Raw genomic sequence first — 25,551 nt, 5'->3', positions numbered from 1 at the left:
GTTGCTCTTCCCGATAAAGTGAAAGTGGGTCGCATTAATTTAGGCACAAAGATGAAGGGTACAAGCTCAAGCCCCCAGCTGAATTCATTCATAAGAACTTAAGTGAAGAGCTAGCAAAGTCCCTGAAGCGCTGTGTAGCTTTAATGTGCTTCAGAGACCAAATTCTAAGGCTATTTCTCACTTATGTCCCACTAACAGCAGTTTAGAGGCACTGAACCCCTCTGTGAGCGGTCAGTTACACAACACCTGTTTGCTCTGAGAATTAAAGAATGGAATAGGGAAGATAAGGATAAAGTAACACGCTTAAAGAGCATCTGTAACTACTTCTGTGTATGCATGTGTATATGGACCAAAACACACTGCGTATCTCTACTGTACATGCAGCTTCTATATAAAGAATGATTTTAGGCACAGAAAACTTTCCAAGAGGCTTCAATAAAGTAATCCTGGAAATTTCTACTAATGGGTTTCAAAAATCGTTATTATGACATGATGTGCATTCAAATGATTTTGGTCAGAATTAAATAGATTTGCCAGACAATTTCATATGTCTCTGTCTTTTTCACTTCCCAAAATGACAAGAAGTTTTTTTTATGCAATATTGTCAGTCCTGTGTCTTGTGTTTTCCTCCCCCACGTGCTCCATTTATGCTCCATTATTCAGTTTATGCCCATGCTTGGTTTCTTTCCTGTTCCTGTTCCCTGATTGTGTTCTATTGTTCCCAGGTGTTTGTTCATTGATTCAGGTGTGTCTGATTAATTCCCTCGTTAAGTTCCCTTCTTAAGCTCTTTTCTGTTTAGTTTCCCTCGTCCGGTATTGAATGTCATCTTTCCTGCAGAGCCAGGAATACCTGATTCTCGTCTGTACTCACAATTTGCACATCCTGCCCAGAAAGACAAAAACAGAGAAGCAGAAAGATACCACACAAGAAGATTAGAACCTCATGTAAAGATAAAAGTGAAATAAGTTCAATGCATATGACAGTTTCAGTTTTCTCAGCAGGTACAAATAATTAACATCATAATTAGTTTGGGCTTGCGTCTTTGTGTGAAGAGAGACAGAAAAGCTGAACGCTTTCACTTGTGCTTACATAAAACCACCACAAAAAAGAGCTGCATATGAATCCATGATGATTATATTTAGTTGCTTTGAAATGAAAAGTTTATTTTGAGCTGCTGTGAAGAACTGAGTTGGAACATGAACTGTGTAGGGACAGATTTAGATGAAATGAAAGCATGAACAATTAATGAATCCATCCTATAATTAGCTCTTCTGATTTGCCTTAAAAGAATACCGAATCAACATTAAGCTCCTCAGTTTTGGTAGCTTAGATGCATACAGCCGGGCGCTGTGGCAATGACTGGGTCAGGACGGGGGAGTTTGTCACCATGTTGCTCTTCCCGATAAAGTGAAAGTGGGTCGCATTAATTTAGGCACAAAGATGAAGGGTACAAGCTCAAGCCCCCAGCTGAATTCATTCATAAGAACTTAAGTGAAGAGCTAGCAAAGTCCCTGAAGCGCTGTGTAGCTTTAATGTGCTTCAGAGACCAAATTCTAAGGCTATTTCTCACTTATGTCCCACTAACAGCAGTTTAGAAGCACTGAACCCCCTCTGTGAGAGGTCAGTTACACAACACCTGTTTACTCTGAGAATTATAGGATGGAATAGGGCAGATAAGGATAAAGCAACACACTTAAAGAAGCATCTGTAACTACTTGTGTGTGTGCATGTGCATATGGACCAACGTATCTTTACTGTACATGCAGCTTCTATATAAAGAATGATGAAGAGGCTTTCTGAGTAATATATCCATACTACATGTGCAGTATAAATAGTGTGTCTTATATCAGCTTCATTAAAGTCAATTATTATGACATGATTCAAATAATTTCAGTAAGAATTAAAAAGATTTTTGGTTAGAATTAAATAGCCAGACAATTTCATATTTCTCTGTCTTTTTCACTTCCCAAAAAGACAGGAGGCTTTTCTAATGCAACATAATGATGCACATTAGTTGTATAACTGACGCTGCATCTGTCTATTTTATAATTCTTGTGGTGCCACAGAGCATGACGGAAAATGTGGTCTGGTCTGTCTCCTCATAACCCGCCTAAATGAGTTGTTTTCTGGCAAGATTTATCACTATTTTTCATCAAAACACAAAATGCATGCAAACTAAATGGTACCATCAACATTCACAATTCCAGCTTATTATGATCAATGACCCAACTTGGAAAGTCTTGGCTTAAAGAAAGTCTAAAAAAAAACTTCATGAACAACTCTTCCAACTCACTGTTATAGAGACTTCTAATCCTGTTTCATCCCTGTGTTCTCTTCCTTCCTAAAATATCTTTCTATATCCACACACAAACACTTCTGAAAAGTACCAATTTCCCCAGAAGGCTTAGACTATTCTGATGAAATGAATGCAAATATTTAATTTCAGAGAAGCTCTTATATTGAGGGGACTGCAAATGTGTACATGGCTTTTACAGACATTATTTCAAATCGAATTTACCCTTTTACCATCCTTAGTTGTCAGGAGGTTCATGATGACATCTGGAGACAAGCAATCACAAATCGTAATAGCTGATTGATTGCTTCCACGTTTGCTATGTAATTTTTCGATCAGATTTGGATATGGTACTGAACACGCCTCTTGTCTAGAGCTGCAATGTAATTCTTGGCTGTTGATTTGAGGTCAAATATGAACAGCTCATCATCTTTTAGTTAGTTGTGCATTAAAATTTTAACGATGAGGTCATCTTCCCACCAAGGCTTACACAAGACAATGAAGTCATCGCTGTGAAACACAGCTGCTGAAAGTTCCCCTGGAGAGAGTGGAAGTTTTAAACGTGGATTATAAGATCATCTAAACAAGCACACAAACAGCAACAAGAACAACAGAGTAAGAGGATTAGAACAGGAAGCTATAGGTGAAGCACTTGCGTTTTCTTTTTAAGTCTTACATTCTACTGGCTGGATAGGTCCTGTCTTTGTCTATCATACTGTGTGACAGGACACTCAGGTCCCCATTACTGATAACAGCACTATCAGAACTTAAGACAGCACTATCCATCTGTCTCTGACAGCAGGCACAGGACCCCTATCAGCCATGACACAGCTGCAGAACATTTGTGTCTCTGCCTACAGCCACAATCCCTGAGTGCATTATCAGCAGGCTGACTGAGTGTCTAAGAAGGATGGGATAGGTAACAGTACGAATGGATGGATGGAAAGACAGGAAATCTGTATAGAAAAAAAGAAAGAAAGAAATGAAATGGCATATTATTATTAACACAGCAGAAGTTTTTGCTTTTTCTCTGTGTCTGGTGGATTCATTGTGCTCCAATAGTGGTGCATTTGAATTCTGGTCATGCGGTTTCATTCTTGAAGCGGAGAAACAGGTCTTAATTGGCCAAAATCAATAGTATTGTTTCTATTCACCAGTCTGCTTCAAGTAAAAGAACAGTGGGCCTTTTTAAGTGATTTTGTGTGGTTCAGGGGCGATTGCAGTTGGATTAAAATACCAACATTTATCTAAGCTGAAACATTTAAAGCAGGCTTGAAAAATTACAGATGCGTTACAAAGTAAATTTTTTCAGAATAGCGTTTCTCAAGTGCACTTAATGATTGGAGATCAAGTTGATTGAAATGTGTCTACAGAAATTTGACACGATAATGTTATTTGTTCATTTAAGATGGGCTGATTCACTCCTAAAACAGACTGGCACACTTTTTCTTTAAAGGGACAGCCAACCCAAAACTGAAAATTCTGGCATCATTTAATCAACCTTTCTGTGTTCCTCAGGTATCAAGACATGCAGGTTTGGAACTACATGACGGTGAGTAAATGATGATACAATATTCATTTTATGGGTGAACACTCCCCCCTTTTTAATAAAAAGCAGCTTATTCATTTTCTTCATCTTTAGTTCTTCAGATATAGCAAGCTTTACTTCATGCAAATTTCTAAAACAATAAACAAACAAAAATCAGTTGAGAAGAGCTTTGAAATCAGAAAGACAAAGGTTGAAAGGGAAAAAAGAAAGAAAGAGAAGTGGCACTTAGCCATTTAGTACCCTAGGTGTGTTACAACAAACAATTCGTCCCACTGGAGCCATGGACCATGATTAATCCATAACGTAAAGAAAGGAACTTCAGGAGAGATCTGAGACTGCATACTGGAATTGGGTTTTGCATTTTTCAAAAGGTTTTCAATTATTCACTGTGGAAAATATGGGCACAACATCAGCCAACCCCACCTCTCTCACACACTCCTGCTCTCTTCTGGGTTCTTGAACCGGGTGTCTTACCACACAAGAAGATTAGAACCTCATGTAAAGATAAAAGTGAAATAAGTTCAATGCATATGACAGTTTCAGTTTTCTCAGCAGGTACAAATAATTAACATCATAATTAGTTCGGGCTTGTGTCTTTGTGTGAAGAGAGACAGAAAAGCTGAACGCTTTCACTTGTGCTTACATAAAACCACCACAAAAAAGAGCTGCATATGAATCCATGATGATTATATTTAGTTGCTTTGAAATGAAAAGTTTATTTTGAGCTGCTGTGAAGAACTGAGTTGGAACATGAACTGTGTAGGGACAGATTTAGATGAAATGAAAGCATGAACAATTAATGAATCCATCCTATAATTAGCTCTTCTGATTTGCCTTAAAAGAATACCGAATCAACATTAAGCTCCTCAGTTTTGGTAGCTTAGATGCATACAGCCGGGCGCTGTGGCAATGACTGGGTCAGGACGGGGGAGTTTGTCACCATGTTGCTCTTCCCGATAAAGTGAAAGTGGGTCGCATTAATTTAGGCACAAAGATGAAGGGTACAAGCTCAAATTAACTTAAATGATTTTAGCAAATGGCTGCAATATAACAAAGAGTGAAAAATTTAAGGGGGTCTGAATACTTTCCGTACCCACTGTATATATATATATATATATATATATATGTGTGTATGTATATTATGTAGGCCTATATCCTGACAAGCAATGTGTAAACAAACGTATCAATTCTTACATTGCATCTTAATTGGGCCTATTGTTCACTTCAGTACCCTAATGTGAGAAATTTTCCTCAAAAGCAAAATAAAAGCCTGAAAATATCCCAGCATCTAAAATGCTAAGCTGTGGCAGTATTTGCTTTGGAGATGAGAGACGTCATCAGCCTTTACATGTGAAAATGGACTGTCACGCTGTTAAAGAAAATCCCAGGACTGCACTTCTAAAAGCATTCACTGAGCTGTGAACTGGCCACGAGGACTAACAGGTCTCACTTATCAGTTTTTTTTTTTTTTATATCAACCAAAGTAACAAGGTTAACTGATGGTCATGCTTTTAATGTTGGTTAAACACCTAGAGACCTGCAGGAGCATGGTCCTCGCTATACTTGATTCTGATTGGTCAATCATAACATACAGTTATTTTTGTATTATGAATCATTATTATTTTTGAATTATTAAACTGTGTAACTGACTGTTGTCCCTGGCAACAGATTCCCTACAGTATATAGCTGTGTTAGTTAATAAAAACTCAAAGTCCATTTATTTACCTGGCAAGCAGTCTTGTAATAAGTGACATGATGTGCATTCAGACGATCATTATCACAAAATAAACCCTTTTAAGGAAATACAAGACCCTGACCAGGGTTTATTTTACCTGGTTAAAAGTGCCAGTAAAGCATTGTGTTTATCAGAAGTGACAGTAAAGCAATTTATATTGTATATCAAATAAAAGCTGTTACTTTGAATTTTCATCAAAAATATTCAAAGAATCCTGAACAATATATTTCTACAAAAATACTAAGCAGCAAAATTTTCAAAATTGATGATAATAAGAAACGTTTCTTGAACATCAAATCAGCATATTGGAATAAAACATCATGCATCACTGAAGACCTTGAGTAAATTTTTAAAATATATTAAAATGGTAATTGTAATGATATTGTAATAATATTTCACAATATTGATTTATTTTTGATAACTACAGATTTGGTGAGCATAAGGGACAACGTTAAAAAAAACTTACTGACCTTGAATTTTTGATGTTAGTGTATAATGTGTATATAATATATAATATATAAGGTGATAATCTGCTAAACTCTCTAATGTCTGAATGGATCTGTCTGAATAAATATGTACATACATCATATGTAAAGATATGCACCACATCATTTTACCTTCACAAATATGTATTCATCTTGCACTGAGAGGGAATTGTGGTCAATCTTCCCCAAGAACTGTGCTGTCACCATTTTATCAGAGCAATTTTGTATGAGACATGTAACATAAAGGTATCCTGGTGAAAGACAGAAAACACACACATAAAAGGGTTAGAGGAAAAGTGAAGGTAACAATTTGACTTTCAAAACTTTGAAAGGAATTTCATTTCTATGTCTGATCATACAGCTTTTGTAAGTGAGTGTTTGGAAGCCATTCCAAAGGTGAATGGAGTGAAAGATATCTGCAACAAAAAAAACACATGGAGCTCTTAACAAAATTAGCTGAAGCTGATCCTCACTGGGCACATTGCTTTGCTCCAGAATGGCAGGAAATTAATTATGGGAAAACAGTGCCGAGGTGCCCTGTAGCAATGGCCTTTCTGTTTAGAATCTCACACAATAGCTGGCTCAGCAACCTCTACAAAACACACACACACACACACACACACACACACTCATCAATTCTCCAAACGTGCATAAAAAATGACAACCAATTGGAAAATGATGAAAATATTAGAGGAGAATGCATACTCCAAAAATCATGGCCAAAAATTACATATCAAAGTGGGGAACTTAATTGCTATTCTCATAATGTTGTTTCCTCTCATTCTCTGTGGTTTTATTTTTTGTTATTAATTTTAGGCAAACAAATGGGCAGACTACTTCACTGAAGAGGACGAATGGTTAATCAAAGCAGTACAGCAGAGAAATTCATTAAAAAGCAATTAGAATGGCTGAGCGCTTTGCTTCTGTCTTCTGTCACACAAGGTCAGACGTGCACACACACACACACACACACACACATCCTATGAGAGGTTGAAGGAGCCACTGAGCTGAAGAAAAAACACTTGAGGTCTGCATCTGTCAGTGTGACACAAGCCCAACAGATAAACCACAACTGAAAGTTCATTTATCAGAAGAAGGGCTTGATTTGTGTGTCCAGTGTGATTTTTATACTAGTTAGACACATCTCTCACCTCCCTTAGGGGTTGAGTGTATGTGTTTGTAGGTTGCAATGTGACTGTCAGGCAACGTTTAACCTTCACTGGCTTGAGTGTGATAGAGCTCTGTGCAACAGTTTGCATCTGTACGCCTGGTCTCTTTCACACACACAAACACACAAGCCTTACAAAACAGCTCAGCCAGGAGGAATTTCTCTGAAAGAGGTTTGTTCGCAGTGGTTTGATACAGTATGTAAAATTGAATTGAAATGCACTGTTCTATAAACACATGAGCTCCCTTACCACCACCGATGTCTTGAATCTCCATATGAACCAAATCAGGATCCACATCCACCCCCGTCACGGCCCTTAAACAAAGCATACAGTTTAGCAACACATTGAGAGGATCAAACAAGAACGACTCACACACAGAAGGACATCTTAAAGGGATAGTTCACTCCTCCAAAATTGCAATTCTTTCTGCATCTGCTCACCTTCATGTTGTTCCAATGACTTGATTTAACAAAAAATGGAAAGCTTTCAAGAGTTAATGCTTGTAATCACACACAAAAACAGTGACACTTTTCAGAATTTCACATTTTCTGTTCCACAGAAGAAAAAAGTGAAATAATTGTGGGTAAATAAATGACAGAATGGATGTCATTTTTGGAGTAACTATCCCTTTAAAACATCCCATTAGCAGAACCTTCTCAACCATACAGACACATAGAAAGTCCTTGGTTTCAAGGAATGCAGACAGCTTGCTGTCTTTTGTCTAGTTGTGTTAAACACAATTGTTTGGAGGTTACTAAACTGCTCAGGGAAGTTCTAGCTCAGTAAACCTGCACAAAACCTACATTATTTTACAAGCATTTTAACAAGCAGGAAATTAACAGAACCTTTTAAGAATGTGTGTTGTTTTGCATGATTTTTCCCCAAACCAGTTAAGTTCCAAATTCCTTCCACAGCAGTTTTTATTGGTCAACTCAATCACTCAGTTAACTGTCACAAAAAGTTCAGACTTAAGGCATTTCATTCAGAGTTCAGAAATTACACTGTCCCACTTTATATTAGGGGGCCTTAACTATTATGCGCTTCCATTTAAATTAATCATTAATACAATGCACTTATTGTCTACATACATGTTTTTACATTGTACTATTAATATATTATTAATATGTAATATTTAAAAAATACATGCATGTAATTACATCTGTAATTAATTTATGTAATTATATTTAAAATTACACTGCTGACCCATCCCTTACACCTCAACCCACCCTTAAACCTACCCATACCACCAAACCTGTCCCTAACCTTACCCGTATCCCACCTCAATAGCAGCAGAAGTGTTTTGCAATACAATATGAACACAATAAGTACATTGTACTTATTTTTTGACATAAGTACCTAGTAGTTAAGGCCACATAAAATAAAGTGGAACCAATTACACTGATGAATCCGATCTGTTAGGAATGGGATGTCCTGCTAATGGTTAAGATTTGGGTTTAGGTTGGGGGTTCGTTGTTGTTTCAGCTCTGTGTGGGCAATCAGGACTTTGATTGACAAGATCAATGAAATCTTTAGAATCGGCTGCTGGGCGAGGTTTGTGCTTAACTAGTTTGGGGGGAAAAACATGCGTTTTAATGTCTATATCTGACAGCGTGCTTTTCAGCATTTCAGCTGGAGATAATTGTTCTAAATGCCTGTGATATTTCTAAATCAATGCTTTATGACATGTAAATATTTACAGCAGCATAATAGCTACATAATCTTGCTCTACATTGATTTATAGCGAATTACTTGACCGTCATGTCTCAACATCACATAATAAGTTGCAATGAGCTCAAGACTCCTCTCCTGACCACACGGTACGGACCACCCTCCCAGACAGCATCCCTGTCCATTAAAGTCACGCTGATTTATGCTCTCTCCTCCCAGACCTCCCCTTCTTTTGTTTTATGAGCAAGGAAGCAGACGGGGAGGACGAGAGAGCCACAACCCTCACTATGAACTGATTCTGTCACGTCTTCTGAGGCAATTCTCTGAGATGTTTTAAAGAGGTTTGGAGACAGTAGAGAGGGAAGGGGTACGACCCTTATCAACCCCCTGCTGCTGAGGAATCGAGTAAAAACAGCTTCAGATTTACAGTGTCATTGTAAAACCTCCAGCCAAATAAAACATGTGCTGGATGGGGTTTATTATGGCAGATGCTGACAGGGAGCTGACTTTTTCATCTTTTATCCCAATCAACCACAGACAAACTATACAGAATTGTATCTCGCGTGTTGTGAATCTGGTAAAGTGCACTGGGAGGATGGCACGCAAGCAGAAGGGAGCAAAAGATCAGGAAAGAGAGATCAAAAAAGAAAAAGAGAGGGTCAGACAGAAAGACTGGTTGGGGTGGAGAAATAAATCACTTCTGTACAGGATTTCAATCCCAGCTGTGATAGCAGTGAACCATAACCAGGGAGCGAAGGAATGGAAAATAAAAGAAGGGGTTGAATTCCACTAAGAAGGTGGAAGAAGAGAAGGAGGGAACGGAGAGGGGGAAAAGATTAAAAAGAAAGTCTCAGAGGGCAATGTAAAGTAAAACAAACCAGTACTTACACCCAGACTTACTTTCTTCTGTGGAATACAAAAGAAGTTATTTTTAGCAGAATGTCAATGCTGCTGTTTTCCAATTAAAGTAAATGATGACCATGGTCGCCAATCAACATTTTAAGTGAATAACAGCTCATATTTTAGTCATCTTTACTCTCTTACAGACCACCTTTGAAATGTTTTTTTTGTGTGAAGCTTTACAGCCCCTCATCCCCACAGTAGATTTTGTTTCCACAGAAGAAAGTCATACAGGTTTGAAACAACATGAGGTTCCTTTAAGTATTGTAGGATGAATTTAGAAAAAAAGAAATCACCAGAAAACTCTGTCTTTAGTAACACGCTCCTGTAGCAGAGTCCATTTGTGACCCAGATCGGTGGAGATATACAGCTGAAAAACAAAGAAAGACGAATAAATCACTATTTACTGTCACTGGATGCTTGAAGCACTGGTCATAACATTGATTTTTAGGCTGGATTAGATTAAAGCACACTTTGCAAATTCTCAGGATCATGAGAATTAGATGAGCGATTCCTTGCATACTGTATAACGATTAGGTTGTGGAAAACTGTCCATATATACCAATTAAAATCACATATGTTGAGTGTGTGTTTGTGTGTATGCATCTGTACCCAATTGATTATCCCTATAAAGAGATTATATTGATCACCACTTGCATAGAAAATACCCACCAAACTGCACCATAACAATACACACAGACAAATACACACTTTTCATTGTCTTTCCCATTTAAACTCAGAGATGATAAATGCAGCGTATTGCAAGCAGTGTCTAGGGGTTTTAGCAATTCATCAACCGCACATAAACACACACGCGCAAACACACACACACACACACAGATCTTGCCTCGTTGCTCGCTCAGCCGTTAACAATGTAAACATGCTCTTTAGCGAGAGACAACCATGGCCTGAAGGCCAAACAGTGCTGCTCATAACTCTAATAATGAGGATGCCAATATGCTAGAGAGCAAAAAGCAGAGCAATAAACAAAGCTGGGTGAGAAATGTGTTGAGAACAGTTGGTCAAGGTGTTCAGCCGAGACCTAAATCATTAATACTGAAAAAGCTACAAAGACTAATTCAGGCAGTTGAGCCTGACAAGAAAAGCTACAAACATGCAGCTGGAATTAAGACACATTATGATCTTGTGAGCAACCGGTTTGGAGCTGCCAAAAAAACTTCAATTTGTGTTATTAATAGTCATTTACTCGACTGCATTAATCTGTGTTGGCCCACACTTTCATCACTGACCTTCGCCTCCTTGCTGTAAGCCAAAAGTTTGTCTTCCTCAGATGGATGGAAAAGGAGTGTATCCACGGTGAAGGAGACAGGCTGCCGTTGGAAGGATGAACCCTCATCTGTGCTGATGAAGAGCATCTGGTCACGTTCACTGATGCTGGAGCTCACCAAGATCACCTAAAACACACAATGTCTTCAGCAGGGGCGTTGCACAAGATCCCGGGCCCTATGCATAGGCAGTCCTGATGGGCCCCCATGCCCCCCCCCCATACTATTTTAGTTTTTTAATCCCTACCCTACATGAACAAACTGCGTACTGTATGATAACCAAACAAGACTTGATTCAGTCATATTTTATTTGCAGAATGAACAAGACAAAGGGAACAGATAGCTTATATGACATTGGAGTGTTCTCAGTAAATGCCACTGAAGGTAGCCTAATATTAATGCCATACGTGCTTAAGTCATCATCTCAGACTTTCTTATCATAGTCTGGTATATAGTCTCAATTTTAATTGAGAGAACATTTATTTTTATTACGCTACATTACTTCAAGGCATAAATTAAATCTTAAACATGCCGTTTTAGTTTTGTACATTAACAAAAAGCTCCATTCATAATAAAAGACAAACAAACCTGTGTCACTAGTCAGTGCAATCAACCAAGTTATTCACTATCTGGAGAAAAAAGGCAAAATTTTGAATTTGGGGTTTTCATAAGCTGTAAGCCATAAATAATCATCAACATTAAAACAAATAAAGGCTTGAAATATCTCACTTTGCATGTAATGAGTCTATATAATATATTAGTTATACCATTATACCAATATATTAATATATTAACTATATTATATATTAGAATTACTGAAATAAATGAACTTTTGCACAATATTCTAATTGTTCGAGTTTCACCTGTAGCTACCGATGAGCTAACAAGCTACCTATGACACTGATTAGCCTACTATTGCTAATTTTAGATATTATAGCCTATTAATTTAAAATTAAACATGTTTCAAAATTACGCTATTATAATGGTGTGTTGTATGCAAACAGCATTGTTAGTGTACAGTTTATTTATGTAGCCTTTACCTGAGATTTACATGTATAACCAAATTGCCATCTGAAAGTGTATGTTCTGCTCTTTCAATGGGTTGTCTCAGTTCATTTTTAGCACTAACGATCGCGGATTCGCGGGGATATTCAAGCAGTTTAGCACTATAAATTTCGTGTTCTAGTTTGTGCTCACCTTTCTTTGAAAAGAAGTCAGTAACCAATTGTTTCCCCTCATTTTGTTTTCTTAACTTCTCCTGTCTTTCCTTTCTTTTTTGGTGGCCTGATTTGGCTTTCTTTGAGAAAGACATTTCTACAGCGCTCCACCAGATGCTCAACTAACATAAACAAACTGCGTGCAGATGGACTAAACCATTTGGCGCATTAGCAAGGGGGGTGGGATCATGAAACCGTCAGTCAATCAACCAAGTTATTCAGCCAATACACAAAATTTACGTTTCATCTGACATTCATTATGAAATTTAATTAGGAAATGAAAATATCCAGGTAAAATAAAATATATTCCATACCTTTCAAGGACCCTCTCTTCCTTTGGGGCCCTGGTAATCAGTACTGGTTTTACCCCCAGTCTGACGCCCCTGAAATCACCAGAAAACTCTGTCTTTAGTAACACGCTCCTGTAGCAGAGTCCATTTGTGACCCAGATCGGTGGAGATATACAGCTGAAAAATAAAGAAAGACAAATAAATCACTATTTACTGCCACTGGATGCTTGAAGCAATGGTCATAACATTGATTTTTAAACTGGATTAGAGTAAAACACACTTTTTCAAATTCTCAGGATCATGAGAATTAGATGAGCGATTCATTGTATACTGTATATAGCGATTAGGTTGTGGGAAACTGTCCATATATACCAATTAAAATCACTTATGTTAAGTATGATTGTGTGTGTGTGTGTGTGTGTGTGTGTGTGCGCGTGTGCATCTGTCCCCAATTGATCATTCCTATAATGAGAATATATTGATCACCACTTGCATGGAAAATACCCATCAAACTGCACCATAACAGCACACACAGACAAATACACACTTTTCATTGTCTTTTCCATTTAATCTCAGAGATGATAAATGCAGTGTGTTGCAAGCAGTGTCTAGGGGTTTTAGCAATTCATCAACTGCACATAAACACTCACGCACACACACACAGATCTTGCCTCGTTGCTCACCCAGCCGTTAACAATGTAAACATGCTCTTTAGCGAGAGACAACCATAGCCCGAAGGCCAAACAGTGCTGCTCATAACTCTAATAATGAGGATGCCAATATGCTAGAGAGCAAAAAGCAGAGCAATAAACAAAGCTGGGTGAGAAATGTGTTGAGAACAGTTGGTCAAGGTGTTCAGCCGAGACCTAAATCATTAATACTGAAAAAGCTACAAAGACTAATTCAGGCAGTTGAGCCTGACAAGAAAAGCTACAAACATGCAGCTGGAATTAAGACACATTATGATCTTGTGAGCAACCGGTTTGGAGCTGCCAAAAAAACTTCAATTGGTGTCATTAATAGTCATTTACTCGACTGCATTAATCTGTGTTGGCCCACACTTTCATCACTGACCTTCGCCTCCTTGCTGTAAGCCAAAAGTTTGTCTTCCTCAGATGGATGGAAGAGGAGTGTATCCACGGTGAAGGAGACAGGCTGCCGTTGGAAGGATGAACCCTCATCTGTGCTGATGAAGAGCATCTGGTCACGTTCACTGATGCTGGAGCTCACCAAGATCACCTAAAACACACAATGTCTTCAGCAGGGGCGTTGCACAAGATCCCGGGAGCAAAAAGCAGAGCAATAAACAAAGCTGGGTGAGAAATGTGTTGAGAACAGTTGGTCAAGGTGTTCAGCCGAGACCTAAATCATTAATACTGAAAAAGCTACAAAGACTAATTCAGGCAGTTGAGCCTGACAAGAAAAGCTACAAACATGCAGCTGGAATTAAGACACATTATGATCTTGTGAGCAACCGGTTTGGAGCTGCCAAAAAAACACTGACTTCAATTGGTGTCATTAATAGTCATTTACTCGACTGCATTAATCTGTGTTGGCCCACACTTTCATCACTGACCTTCGCCTCCTTGCTGTAAGCCAAAAGTTTGTCTTCCTCAGATGGATGGAAAAGGAGTGTGCAAGGGGGGTGGGATCATGAAACCGTCAGTCAATCAACCAAGTTATTCAGCCAATACACAAAATTTACGTTTCATCTGACATTCATTATGAAATTTAATTAGGAAACGAAAATATCCAGGTAAAATAAAATATATTCCATACTTTTCAAGGGCCCTCTCTTCCTTTGGGGCCCTGGTAATCAGTACTGGTTTTACCCCCAGTCTGACGCCCCTGGTCTTCAGTGACTGCATGCCAAGATGTATGTTCGTTAGTTTACACATATTAGACAGTAAAGCATTGTTTACTGAGTGAAACCTTTTATTAAAGTATCTTAAATTTTATTTTATATGCGCAATATAAAGTATTTTTGTGCAATATTTAAATATTGCACAAATATATTTTATAATAAATATTTTATATTAATATTTAATATTTTAATAAAGGAATGTGCAATATTTTATTTTTGTATGTGCAATATAAAATATTTTTTGTGCAATATCTTTTGTGCAATATTTAAGGTGCCTCCATATATATATATATATATATAAAGTTCCGTAAAGTTGTGAACTACTTTATATTACACTCAGACACACGCACAATTTAACCCACATGGGGCCTTCAGCTAAAGTGCACTAATGTCTCTGTTGTGTTTTTGTTGCCCAACACATAAAAAAAATACATGTAGGCTACAAATAAAAGATAAAGAGGAAACATAAAGGCAAAACCAAAGCCAATCACTTAGTCAGAAAAAAAACGGAATAAAGTCTATGCCTCTGAATGACCCAGAGTTGTGTGAATTTATCAAATAAACTGAACTTTATAGTAATATGCAGTTCCGCTAACTACCTTTACGTGGCGCTGTTGTTCAACCAAATGCGCAGTGAAAAAACAAGCAGGGATCCTCAAGGGGACTGCCAAACAGAGAGACTCTCAAAGGGATCTCTGTGAAACAAGTTATCCATCCCAAAACAAAGACTCCAGGGGAAAAAGGAAAGAATCTCCTCTCTGTAAAACTTCCCTCTTAAAGCAATAACTCGCAGAGTTTAGCACAGAGCCCCCTTTGTGGTCTGTGGATAAAAGCCATCAAACAACATCCTGCGGTTGTCCCAGAGGAGTATGGCGAGCTGGCAGGGCTGGAAGAGGCTACAGAGGCCGGTAAAACAACATGGGGCAGAATGTGGTGGCTAATGGCGCTTTAAGAGCGTAATCACCAATCTGCGATGATGTCTGACTGCCACTTCAGAATGAGGTTTTAGCAATTGTCTGTAGGTCATGTAATCGGCTATAAGATAATCTACTAAAAGATCTCCAACTGGATCCTCTCTCACAATAGGCAAGTCACATAGTGTCTTTTAAGAAGAATCAAGCTTTGTATGCCTACTCATGATTGGATGAAAGACAATGCGGACAACTTTATGTAGAAACATGAGAGAACAATCATACCGCTTGTCTCAACATTCCTCTGAAAGTGCCATGTTTAAATGCTTCACCTTTACACAGCATTCATGAAATAGACCACGTGATCGTATTGACCTAATTACTCATGCTAATGAACAGCAGTAATATTCATCACGCAACAAAGCTCTGAACGAGTCGCTAATTCAAACACTCCGCTGAGTCTTTCGGTGCAGTGGAACTTTGTAAACAGAACAGCCAGCGAAAGAGACAAACATGTCTGTGTGTACATGTGTGTCACTGCTTTTACTCAATGCACCTCTACTAATTTTGCTTTCCACCCAATTTCATATGCAAATTGGCAGGTTTGATATCCAGTCAGTGCTGAGCGGGAAAATGAGAAGCATAGAGAGATGAAGAGGGGGAGAGAGTGAGAGAGGTCTGTTCTGTGCACCTGAGCTCAGCCACTGGAACAAAAGACAGACTTGAAGAAAACTGACTGCGGCAACGGCAAATTTTCAATACTCAACTGCACAAAGCCGAGGGGGAGAATTGTGGAGCGCTGTTTGAATGCTGAAAGCTTCTTCTGAAACAACCGAGACCTGCTTGGGTTTGCATTCTGGCTTAGAATTTTGATGCACCTCTCAGAGAGAGAAAGAAAAATAGGATTCCCTACAAGAGAAGCTTGTTTTAGTGAGAGTCCTCAACAGACAGTGGGGTCAAGAGACAGTGGCACAGATTAAAGGCATAGTGCACAAGTCTGTCATCATTTAATCTTTCTGAAGTCGTTCTAAATGGAAACGTGTATAGTTTCTTTTAAACCAGCAGATCCGGTTCATAAAACTGGTTTAAAAAAAACAAAAGAAAACAAAACAAAAAAACACGATTCATTCACAAATCTGTCCAATACTCAAGTTCAACTCAGTGATTCAATCTAGTCTCAGTGGTTTTTAAGTGAACATAACAATGGAGTGGATATTAACTCTTAAATGAATTCTGAATTCATTTGCTTGCCCTCATGTTGTTCCAAACCTGACTTTTCTTTTGTGGAACATAAAAGAAGATATTTTGAGTTGACCATTGACAAAAAACACTTGAGACATTACTCAAAATATCTTCTTTTAGGTTTCTTTTAGGAGTTTTTAAAGAAAGAAACTCATCATACAGCTTTGGAACAACATGAGGGTTAGTAAATTATGACAGCTATTTCATTTTTGGGTGAACTATGCCTTTACAATTCATTTTTGTCCTTGCACAAAACTATTGAGTGACTTCAAAAGTATTGAAATATAGCATATGAATTATATATAAGGAATGCTTTTATGGTGCTTTTTGTCCTTTTTAGACATTGACATTGACATGATTGCTATGAACTGTCACTGTATAGTCAAAAAACCTGTGAAAAAATATTCTTTTGCATACAGGTTAAGGTAAGGGTGAGTAAATAATGATAGAATTTTCATTTTAGGTGAATTATCCCTTTAAGAAAGCCGCTCTGCCAATAGGCACGCTTGTGACATCACACATATACAGATCCCCCTCTCTCTTTATTTCTCTCCAAATGTGGAATATGGAAATATTCTCCCATACACATCAAACACTTTGAATAGACATTAAGCATCTATTATGTCTGCATGATAGTGTGAAGGGACAGAGGCCAGTGAAGAGACTCCCTTTTCAAGGGAGACAAAGGAAATGTGTGTTTGTCTGTGCTTGTGTGTGTGTGTGTGTGTGTGTGAGAGAGAGAGAGCGTGATCTTTCCACTGACCCTTCTCTAAATCCAGGTCTCACACAGGTAATTTGTCAGGAGCATGCTTAGGGTGAAAGCACTGTTATTAAGTCCCTCCTGCCTGTCATAATGGCTCAGCTCAGACTAAAGAACAGCCCACACATCAAACACCTACACCAGGGACGAGGACCCATGAAAACACTGAAGACAAAAGGAGAAAAGGGATAACAATGCTAACACTGTGTGCATGATCACAGCTTTGTGCTTGGGGCTACTATGTAACATTTGTCTGTAGGTGCAGTGCTTGGCAACAATTATACAGTTTCCTGCACTGTGGGGTCTCGGCTCTCTGATCATGACCTGAGGAAGGTGTAATCATATACACCTTGACTGTTGGCAGAAAAATTGCAAAAAACACACCCTTAAAAAGATAAGTAGTTAAACCAATGTTAAATGATGTTAATATGTGGGAATGTAGGGGTGATCCTGTGATCAAGTGATCAGTTTTCTAACACCATGTCCCATCCAGAAAAGAGGCAACACATTTCCAGCAAAAAGTCCTTTGTTCACCCTGAAAGAGAGACTACTGTGTGACATGACACATTCTCAGCCAATCAGAAGATATTTAATGTTCCAAGTTCAAGGCTGTGAATTAGACTTTTCATTACAATACAATCTGACATCTATTCTCTTAGCCAGAGATACAATATTCACTGATACTGTACCTCAACATAACAAGATACAGTTTGATGAGATTCAGTTAACATGAGATCTGATGACAGAAAAGATAAGCAATGGAAAGTCTATAGGTACATGGTGCTCTCTAAATTGTGCAAATAGTATACCCATTAGGACATGCACACACACACGTTTGTTTTTGTGAATTGTGGGGACATTCCATAGGCGTAATGGTTTTTATACTGTACAAACTGTATTTTCTATCGCCCTACACCAACCCTACACCTAACCCTACCCCTTACAGGAAACTTTGTGCATTTTTACTTTCTCAAAAAAACTCACTCTGTATGATTTATAAGCATTTTGAAAAATGGGGACATGGGGTAATGTCCTCATAAGTCACCTTCTTCTTGTAATACCTATGTCATACCTATGTCATTATACAAATTTGTGTCTTCATATGTCACAAAAACGTGCACGCACACACACACACACACACACACACACAAACATGTACTGTAGGTTTTTCCTTTAAGACACTGCATGCAGATGTGGCTAACATGAGAGTGTTAAAAGGTGCATCTTAAAAAAAATTTGCAATTTCTACACAGTGCAATTATACTTGATCAAAGCGATGTAGCCCTATAATGTACAGTTATGAGGAGTGGGACTGATGATCAACAATGTCCTTTCGCTTGTTACGGTCACAGCTGGTGACTGGAAAAAAAAAAATTTCACTGACATGGCTTTATCTCTTGTCGCTTAATATTGTGTATAAGGGTCTTTGATCATATTAAAACTTGCCTTAGGGTAAAAAATCATGTCCATAGTGATGTCTTTTTGGCTGTCAGCTCTTCAAACATGATCCAATTTGTCAGCATCAGCTTTAAAGCTGTAAAACTTTTCAGTCTAAGGTCAAGTTTGATAGCGTACGTAGATATTAATTTCAGGCTATCCACTCTTACTACAGTCAAATTATATTTTAAGGGATATCTGAAAGAAAAGTAGTTCTTGGAAAGCGCTTCTTGAAAAAAAGCATCTAATTCTAAAGTGTTATATCAAGATAACTCATCATATTTTAGCTGTGGGAACAGTTTGCTGATAAGATTATTAATATATATTGATATAGCCTTCAGTCTCTTAGTTGGTCAGCAATACATCATATATTGGAGTCTTGGTTTACTGTGGTGGGAAACAATCTGATTAGACCCAATCCCATTTACTTTTTATTTACTAATAAAATATGCAAAATAAAGTCATGTTTAGATGTGGGATACCACAACAGTAATAAATGTATATAACTAATGATATAGACATGTTCCTGGAGACAAACTTGGAATAATCTAAACTCAGCTGAACTGTGACAGTCCTTGAAAGGAACTTATTTAGATCCTCTCTTTAAATGCTAGAGAGATGAAGTTGAATTGCGGCATTTGAAAATTGCTGATTTATGTAGGTAGATTAATTAATGCCTTTCAGAGTCAATACTGGGTCAATCATTTCTGCTCCATTAATAAGCATAGATGAAGCCAGAACCTACATTACGCTGGATGATGCAGTGATTCCCCATTTCTCATAAACACACAATACTCAAAACAAATACTGTTTCATCCATAGCGTATTATATAGCGTTTATACAAGCAGAATCAGACTTCAGACTTTTTTCCCCTCATAATTTCTGTTGTAATTTTATAAGGAAATCTGTTAAAATGTGTTAGTATAAAACACATATGAATAAAAACACAGTAAAATGAGTTAAATAGAGTTGAGAAAGTGCTACACTATGGAGCCCTATTTGTATCGTGAAAAGCGCTGTACAAATAAACTTGACTTGACTATACATGACATGTGGAAGAACAAATAGATTCAAGTGAACAAATTAATAAACACAAAATCATTTTGGTGCTCCACTCTACAGTTATTGGTAACTGAAAGCATAATCGAACTATCAAAATAAATACACAAAAATCTACAGATCTTTCTGCACACATAGATTTCATGTAAACCTGCAACCTTAAAACTCTGTTATAAAAAAGCAGTGATGAGCAATCACATAATTTCTCTGACCTAATGGACCTATGCCTATCAAATAACAGTAAGGACCCAATGTGGATATTTTTCCATATGTGCAGTAGTCACCGATTCCAGACAGTCTGTTTGGGTCAAAACGGCACAGATTCTCCACAGGGAAAGCTTAATCTCCTTCCCCGTCTCAGCGGGGGCTCTCTGATTCGGACTCCAGTGAGATCTGAGTGAGTAATCTCAGCCTACCACTTTAAACGTGCAAAAAGTGCCATCTGTGCCTTTGTCTCCGTTATGATAACAACGTTACAGCAGATTTGACGGGAGGATTTTAAAACAGTAGTTCATTTAAAAGCTGCTACTCTAAGCAATCACTGTTCAAATTTAATATAAAGGGTTGGCCCTTCAAGGCCCTTAAAATAATTTTAGAATAGTTTTACACATATAACTTAAAAATTAATTAATCAATGTACCTATTGTAAGAACAAAATTCATCAAGTAAATATATGCAAAAAAAATCCAGGCTTTCTTACAGCCTGAAATATAAGTCAAAAAGTTATTTTAAGTCCATTTTAATGATAGGAATCGTAAGGAGTTTAATGATAGTTGTAAGAAGGCACTCTTGGTTCCGAGTACCACCTCATACACACTGAGAGCTCAGTTAGAGATATGTAGACAGAGATTATAACTTTGCCCTTCAATTTTCATCATCTGCTACACTAATTACAGCAACAGCACCCCTGTAGCACCAAGAGGCTAAGTGTCATTTGCTCAAGGGCACGACTATAAAGGAACAGGTCTACTTGATTGCAAAAGGTCAACCCTACACGAGACTAGCCCTCTGTGACCATTTAGCTACTATCAAAACTACTGCTAGGATTTAGGTGAACATAAAGCATTGCAGTGAATGAGGTCTAGTTACATTATTAACCTCATGCTGTACTACACAGTTTTCATCATGAAATGTTTTACGCCTTTTTCTGTGCTGCACTGATCTCAGAGGCATTAAGCAAATAGTTTAAGACCAGACTCTGTATGTCTTGGCAGAGAAGCACGCTAGCTAATATTTTTGGACGGGCTGTGCATGCTCAAACTTTTCAGCATGTCTGACTGATTATTGTAAATGCAGGACCTCTCTCCTCTGAAGGATTGTGGGGATTAAAAAGCAAACACAAACTTTGCCAGTAATATTCCTAGCACTCACCGTGGGTGAAATCAAACGGCTGCACATTCACAGGTACACGTCTGAATAGCTGCACTTGTACTGTCATCATCCATTAAGCATTGTGCCGCATGAGTAATTGTCATTTCAATTTGTTTGTCTGACACAGATATGTCTAAAATGGGGAAAATGGCTTTGGATACAGATGCTTAAATCGGGCCTCAAAGAACAAAATATGCATCCTCACAATGATAAAATGGCTGCTGTTGTTCGACTCTGATGATTCATGGATAAATGTGGCAGTTATTTTGGAGGCCACAGACGTGTGTAGTCATGGTCAATTTAAATTCTGATGGCTGCACACACAGTAGAGGTATAACACTGGGGTGGTAGAGAGAGAGAGAGAGAGAGAGAGAGAAGGAGAGGAGTTAATAGAAGTTGGGGTAAATGAAAGGTTGACCTTTCACTCTGCCCAAAATGAAATAGAATGCTGTTTGCTTTATGTATCAGCAAATCTCTGTTTGGAAAAAAAAAATGCTTTTCCATTTCGTTTAGCTTTTATTGAACCATCATGTTAAACCCTGAGAATGGCGAGATTATTTTGCAGTATTCCACTTCCAGACAGGACAATAATGAAAACAGAGAGGTCGAAGAGAGACTTATTTATTTGGATGGACAGAGAATGGAGGCAGAAAGCAAGAGGAAATGGGACTATTTCTTCACGTTGTGTTATGTGAGCCAGAACAATGACTTAAGAGAATCATTCATTCTGACATGAGGAAAGGATGTATAAACAGTCAGCAGATGTAACCCCAAAACAGAACTGTACATATAAACTGTATTTTCTTTAATGATATTTTTCCTTTCTGACTTTTCCTTAAATGATTACTATTTAAACATACACATGAATGAATAAATTAACGAATGAATGAATAAAATAACACTAAATAAAATTCACAACGTTTCATTTTACTCCATGAAATATATGCTTCCTATTTCTGTGTCTTAATTTAATGCGGTGTTAACCCAGCTAGTTATAGACCAATGTTAATGCTATAATTTTTTTTTTACCAACACTACTAATGAGTAGGGGTGAGTGATATGACTAAAATCTTATATCATGACATGAGTAACTTTATTTCACCGTAACAATATATATCACAATATAGTTATTTTGCTTTAAATAAGGTCTTTATGATAGCACAATTTTTTATACCATAAAAATGTCAGAATTCTGTCACCAGTGTCATTATCACAAAAAAAAAACACTAGCCTAAATAAAAAAACAAACAAACAAACAAAATAAACAACTCAAGCTAACTTAAGACAAGTAAACAGTCAGCAATTAAATAAGAATAAGAAACTAATTACAAGCAACAGGACAAAAAACCTACAGTAGAACAAAGTAATAATAAAAGCTACATTGTATACAGTAATAAAATGTGTAAAAACAATGCATATTCTTCACTGTGTAAATGAAATATATTTCTTCTTATTAAAGTTCCAAAACTGATTTAGTCAAGAGCAGTGAGATATTTTTTTTCTGTTATTTGATTAACATGAATGACAGACAGCAGGAATATTAGACTGCTGTCACTTTAAGAGCTGCTTGGATCCAATATATTGTTACACAAGTGTAAAAACTAACAAACATAAAAACTCAGTTACTCCCGCAGTCTATGAGCACTCTCAGACAGCGCGTGCATATAGCAAAATGAGTTCTCTTTCAATGCTGATTGTGTTTCAAAGACTTAAAATCACTTTTTTTAAACAGCAATGCTTAAAAACGCATGCAATTGATACGTTTTCGCGACCACATAGCACAGCAACGCCATGTGAGCGTGTAACCGTAATAGAGATAGTCAAAAATCTCTCAAAAAGTGTCTATCGGTATATCGCCCACTCCTACAATGGGCATTATTATAATTGCACCCTCCCTGTATTATTACTTCTGCAGTTTTTTTGGTTGTCATTTTAAGCAGGAAGCCAAGTGTTGACGAAGATGGAGAGTAGAGTTCAGAGCTCCTCTGAAAAAGAAAGTGAGGATGCACTTGAATGATTCACCCTGAGAAGGAGGAAACAGCTTCTGTGTTGGACTGTGGGCAGAATAACGGTCCAAGACACAGACGATGCTGAGTAACAATATATATCACAATATAGTTATTTTGCTTTAAATAAGGTCTTTATGATAGCACAATTTTTTATACCATAAAAATGTCAGAATTCTGTCACCAGTGTCATTATCACAAAAAAAAAACACTAGCCTAAATAAAAAAACAAACAAACAAACAAAATAAACAACTCAAGCTAACTTAAGACAAGTAAACAGTCAGCAATTAAATAAGAATAAGAAACTAATTACAAGCAACAGGACAAAAAACCTACAGTAGAACAAAGTAATAATAAAAGCTACATTGTATACAGTAATAAAATGTGTAAAAACAATGCATATTCTTCACTGTGTAAATGAAATATATTTCTTCTTATTAAAGTTCCAAAACTGATTTAGTCAAGAGCAGTGAGATATTTTTTTTCTGTTATTTGATTAACATGAATGACAGACAGCAGGAATATTAGACTGCTGTCACTTTAAGAGCTGCTTGGATCCAATATATTGTTACACAAGTGTAAAAACTAACAAACATAAAAACTCAGTTACTCCCGCAGTCTATGAGCACTCTCAGACAGCGCGTGCATATAGCAAAATGAGTTCTCTTTCAATGCTGATTGTGTTTCAAAGACTTAAAATCACTTTTTTTAAACAGCAATGCTTAAAAACGCATGCAATTGATACGTTTTCGCGACCACATAGCACAGCAACGCCATGTGAGCGTGTAACCGTAATAGAGATAGTCAAAAATCTCTCAAAAAGTGTCTATCGGTATATCGCCCACTCCTACAATGGGCATTATTATAATTGCACCCTCCCTGTATTATTACTTCTGCAGTTTTTTTGGTTGTCATTTTAAGCAGGAAGCCAAGTGTTGACGAAGATGGAGAGTAGAGTTCAGAGCTCCTCTGAAAAAGAAAGTGAGGATGCACTTGAATGATTCACCCTGAGAAGGAGGAAACAGCTTCTGTGTTGGACTGTGGGCAGAATAACGGTCCAAGACACAGACGATGCTGAGAAGTTAAACTAATGTGAGTAATGTTAACCAAACATGATTGCAGACCATGTAAGAGGCAATAGAGACCCTCCTTTCCGCGCCAAAGGTTCGACCCATTTCCTCTGAAAACTGATCTAGTGTCAAAGGCCAGGTTACCCTGGTTACCATGTGGTCTCCGTGGAGACCGCTGTCCTCAGGCACTCCTCACCAGTCAAGTGAGTGGGAGACGATCCAATTCAAACATTCTTGCTCATTTTGAAGAAGAGGAATAGGTGGAATAATTACCTATTGTGTCAATAATGGGGAATTTAGCTCACGCGGAAACATCATTAGTCAAACTCTCTCGCTCCTCTCATTCGTTCTCACTTGCCTTATTTATTCTTAATGTCTGTGGGTGTGGAGGGAAAAGAGGCAAATGTTCTTGTATTTTCACAGCTGTAGTGAACAGCTGTAAACGGATTACCGGATGTCAATAGAAACAAGGTAGAGGAACTTTTTCCAGAGTCTGGAAGAGGTGACAGAGGACGAGAAAAAGAGTAAGACACAGAGAAAGAATCCTGAGAGAGTTTTTTTTCCCCAAACATGTGGATATTAGGATGTTACATTCAGTCGCAGAGGGCACACATGGTGCTATAAATGCAAGTCAATTACATCAAGAGTTCTGCTTTCCATTCTTGAACTGTACGTTTGAATATCTTAGTTGAATGAATACCAAAGTGCTGTTATTTCATGGCAGATGTAAGAAGTGTTCAAGTGAAGAGAAAACATCTGGATAAAACAAGAAGGTAAAGCCAAAACATTAATATTTTGGAAAATCCAGTTCATCTGTTGATTCCCTAAAATAAAGTAACTTTTTGATTGAATTAACTGACACATTTAAATCTCAGACATTTCATATAAGACATATTCAGATGTCGGCTTGGTTTCAACTGGACCATGGTGCATAATGGCAATGGCAGCACCATTTTACCATTTCTAAATCAATTGAGCAGCGCGTCACACCACAAGTGCTCAGGGTCGTTTATTGTAATGATCTTTCGGTGTTATTTCCTCTAATATATATATATTATCTAAAGCCAAACAGGCTTCATTCAAGCCCTTCCTGTGTGCTCTGCTTCTCTCTAAAGACACTAAAGCACCATTACGAGCTGCGGATGACGCAGTTATTTTAAAAACAGAAGCACAGTGAGCAGCAAAACAGATCAATACTTTTGCTAAAACAAAGCAGAAAACAACGATACTGCAAAC

General features: G+C 37.6%; 2 protein-coding genes across 2 annotated transcripts in view; both read right to left on the bottom strand.

Moving 5' to 3' along the window:
* Positions 1-823: 823 nt before the first annotated feature.
* LOC107722357 (VPS10 domain-containing receptor SorCS2-like) lies at positions 824-11,211 on the bottom strand. Its single transcript, XM_016530683.1, has 5 exons — positions 11,051-11,211; positions 10,097-10,170; positions 7,482-7,546; positions 6,196-6,314; positions 824-883 (listed from the first exon to the last, which is right to left on the bottom strand). The coding sequence occupies exons 1-5, from the start codon at positions 11,174-11,176 to the stop codon at positions 824-826; spliced, it is 444 nt and encodes a 147-aa protein (XP_016386169.1). The 5' UTR covers positions 11,177-11,211.
* A 1,481-nt stretch (positions 11,212-12,692) lies between these two features.
* The window catches only part of LOC107722356 (VPS10 domain-containing receptor SorCS2-like), a 135,634-nt gene continuing 122,775 nt past the window's right edge, over positions 12,693-25,551 (bottom strand). The window contains exons 6-7 of the mRNA XM_016530682.1: positions 13,668-13,832; positions 12,693-12,770 (exon numbers count right to left, since the gene is read on the bottom strand). Coding sequence (XP_016386168.1) covers positions 12,693-12,770; positions 13,668-13,832 — 243 coding nt within the window. The remainder of the gene's footprint in view (positions 12,771-13,667; positions 13,833-25,551) is intronic.

This window comes from Sinocyclocheilus rhinocerous, unplaced genomic scaffold (genome assembly GCF_001515625.1).
Source record: "Sinocyclocheilus rhinocerous isolate Xijiao unplaced genomic scaffold, SAMN03320098_v1.1 scaffold1115, whole genome shotgun sequence".
Classification (NCBI taxonomy): domain Eukaryota; kingdom Metazoa; phylum Chordata; class Actinopteri; order Cypriniformes; family Cyprinidae; genus Sinocyclocheilus; species Sinocyclocheilus rhinocerous.
Note: the sequence above shows the minus strand (reverse complement) of the source record. Positions and strands in the feature narration are given on the sequence as shown.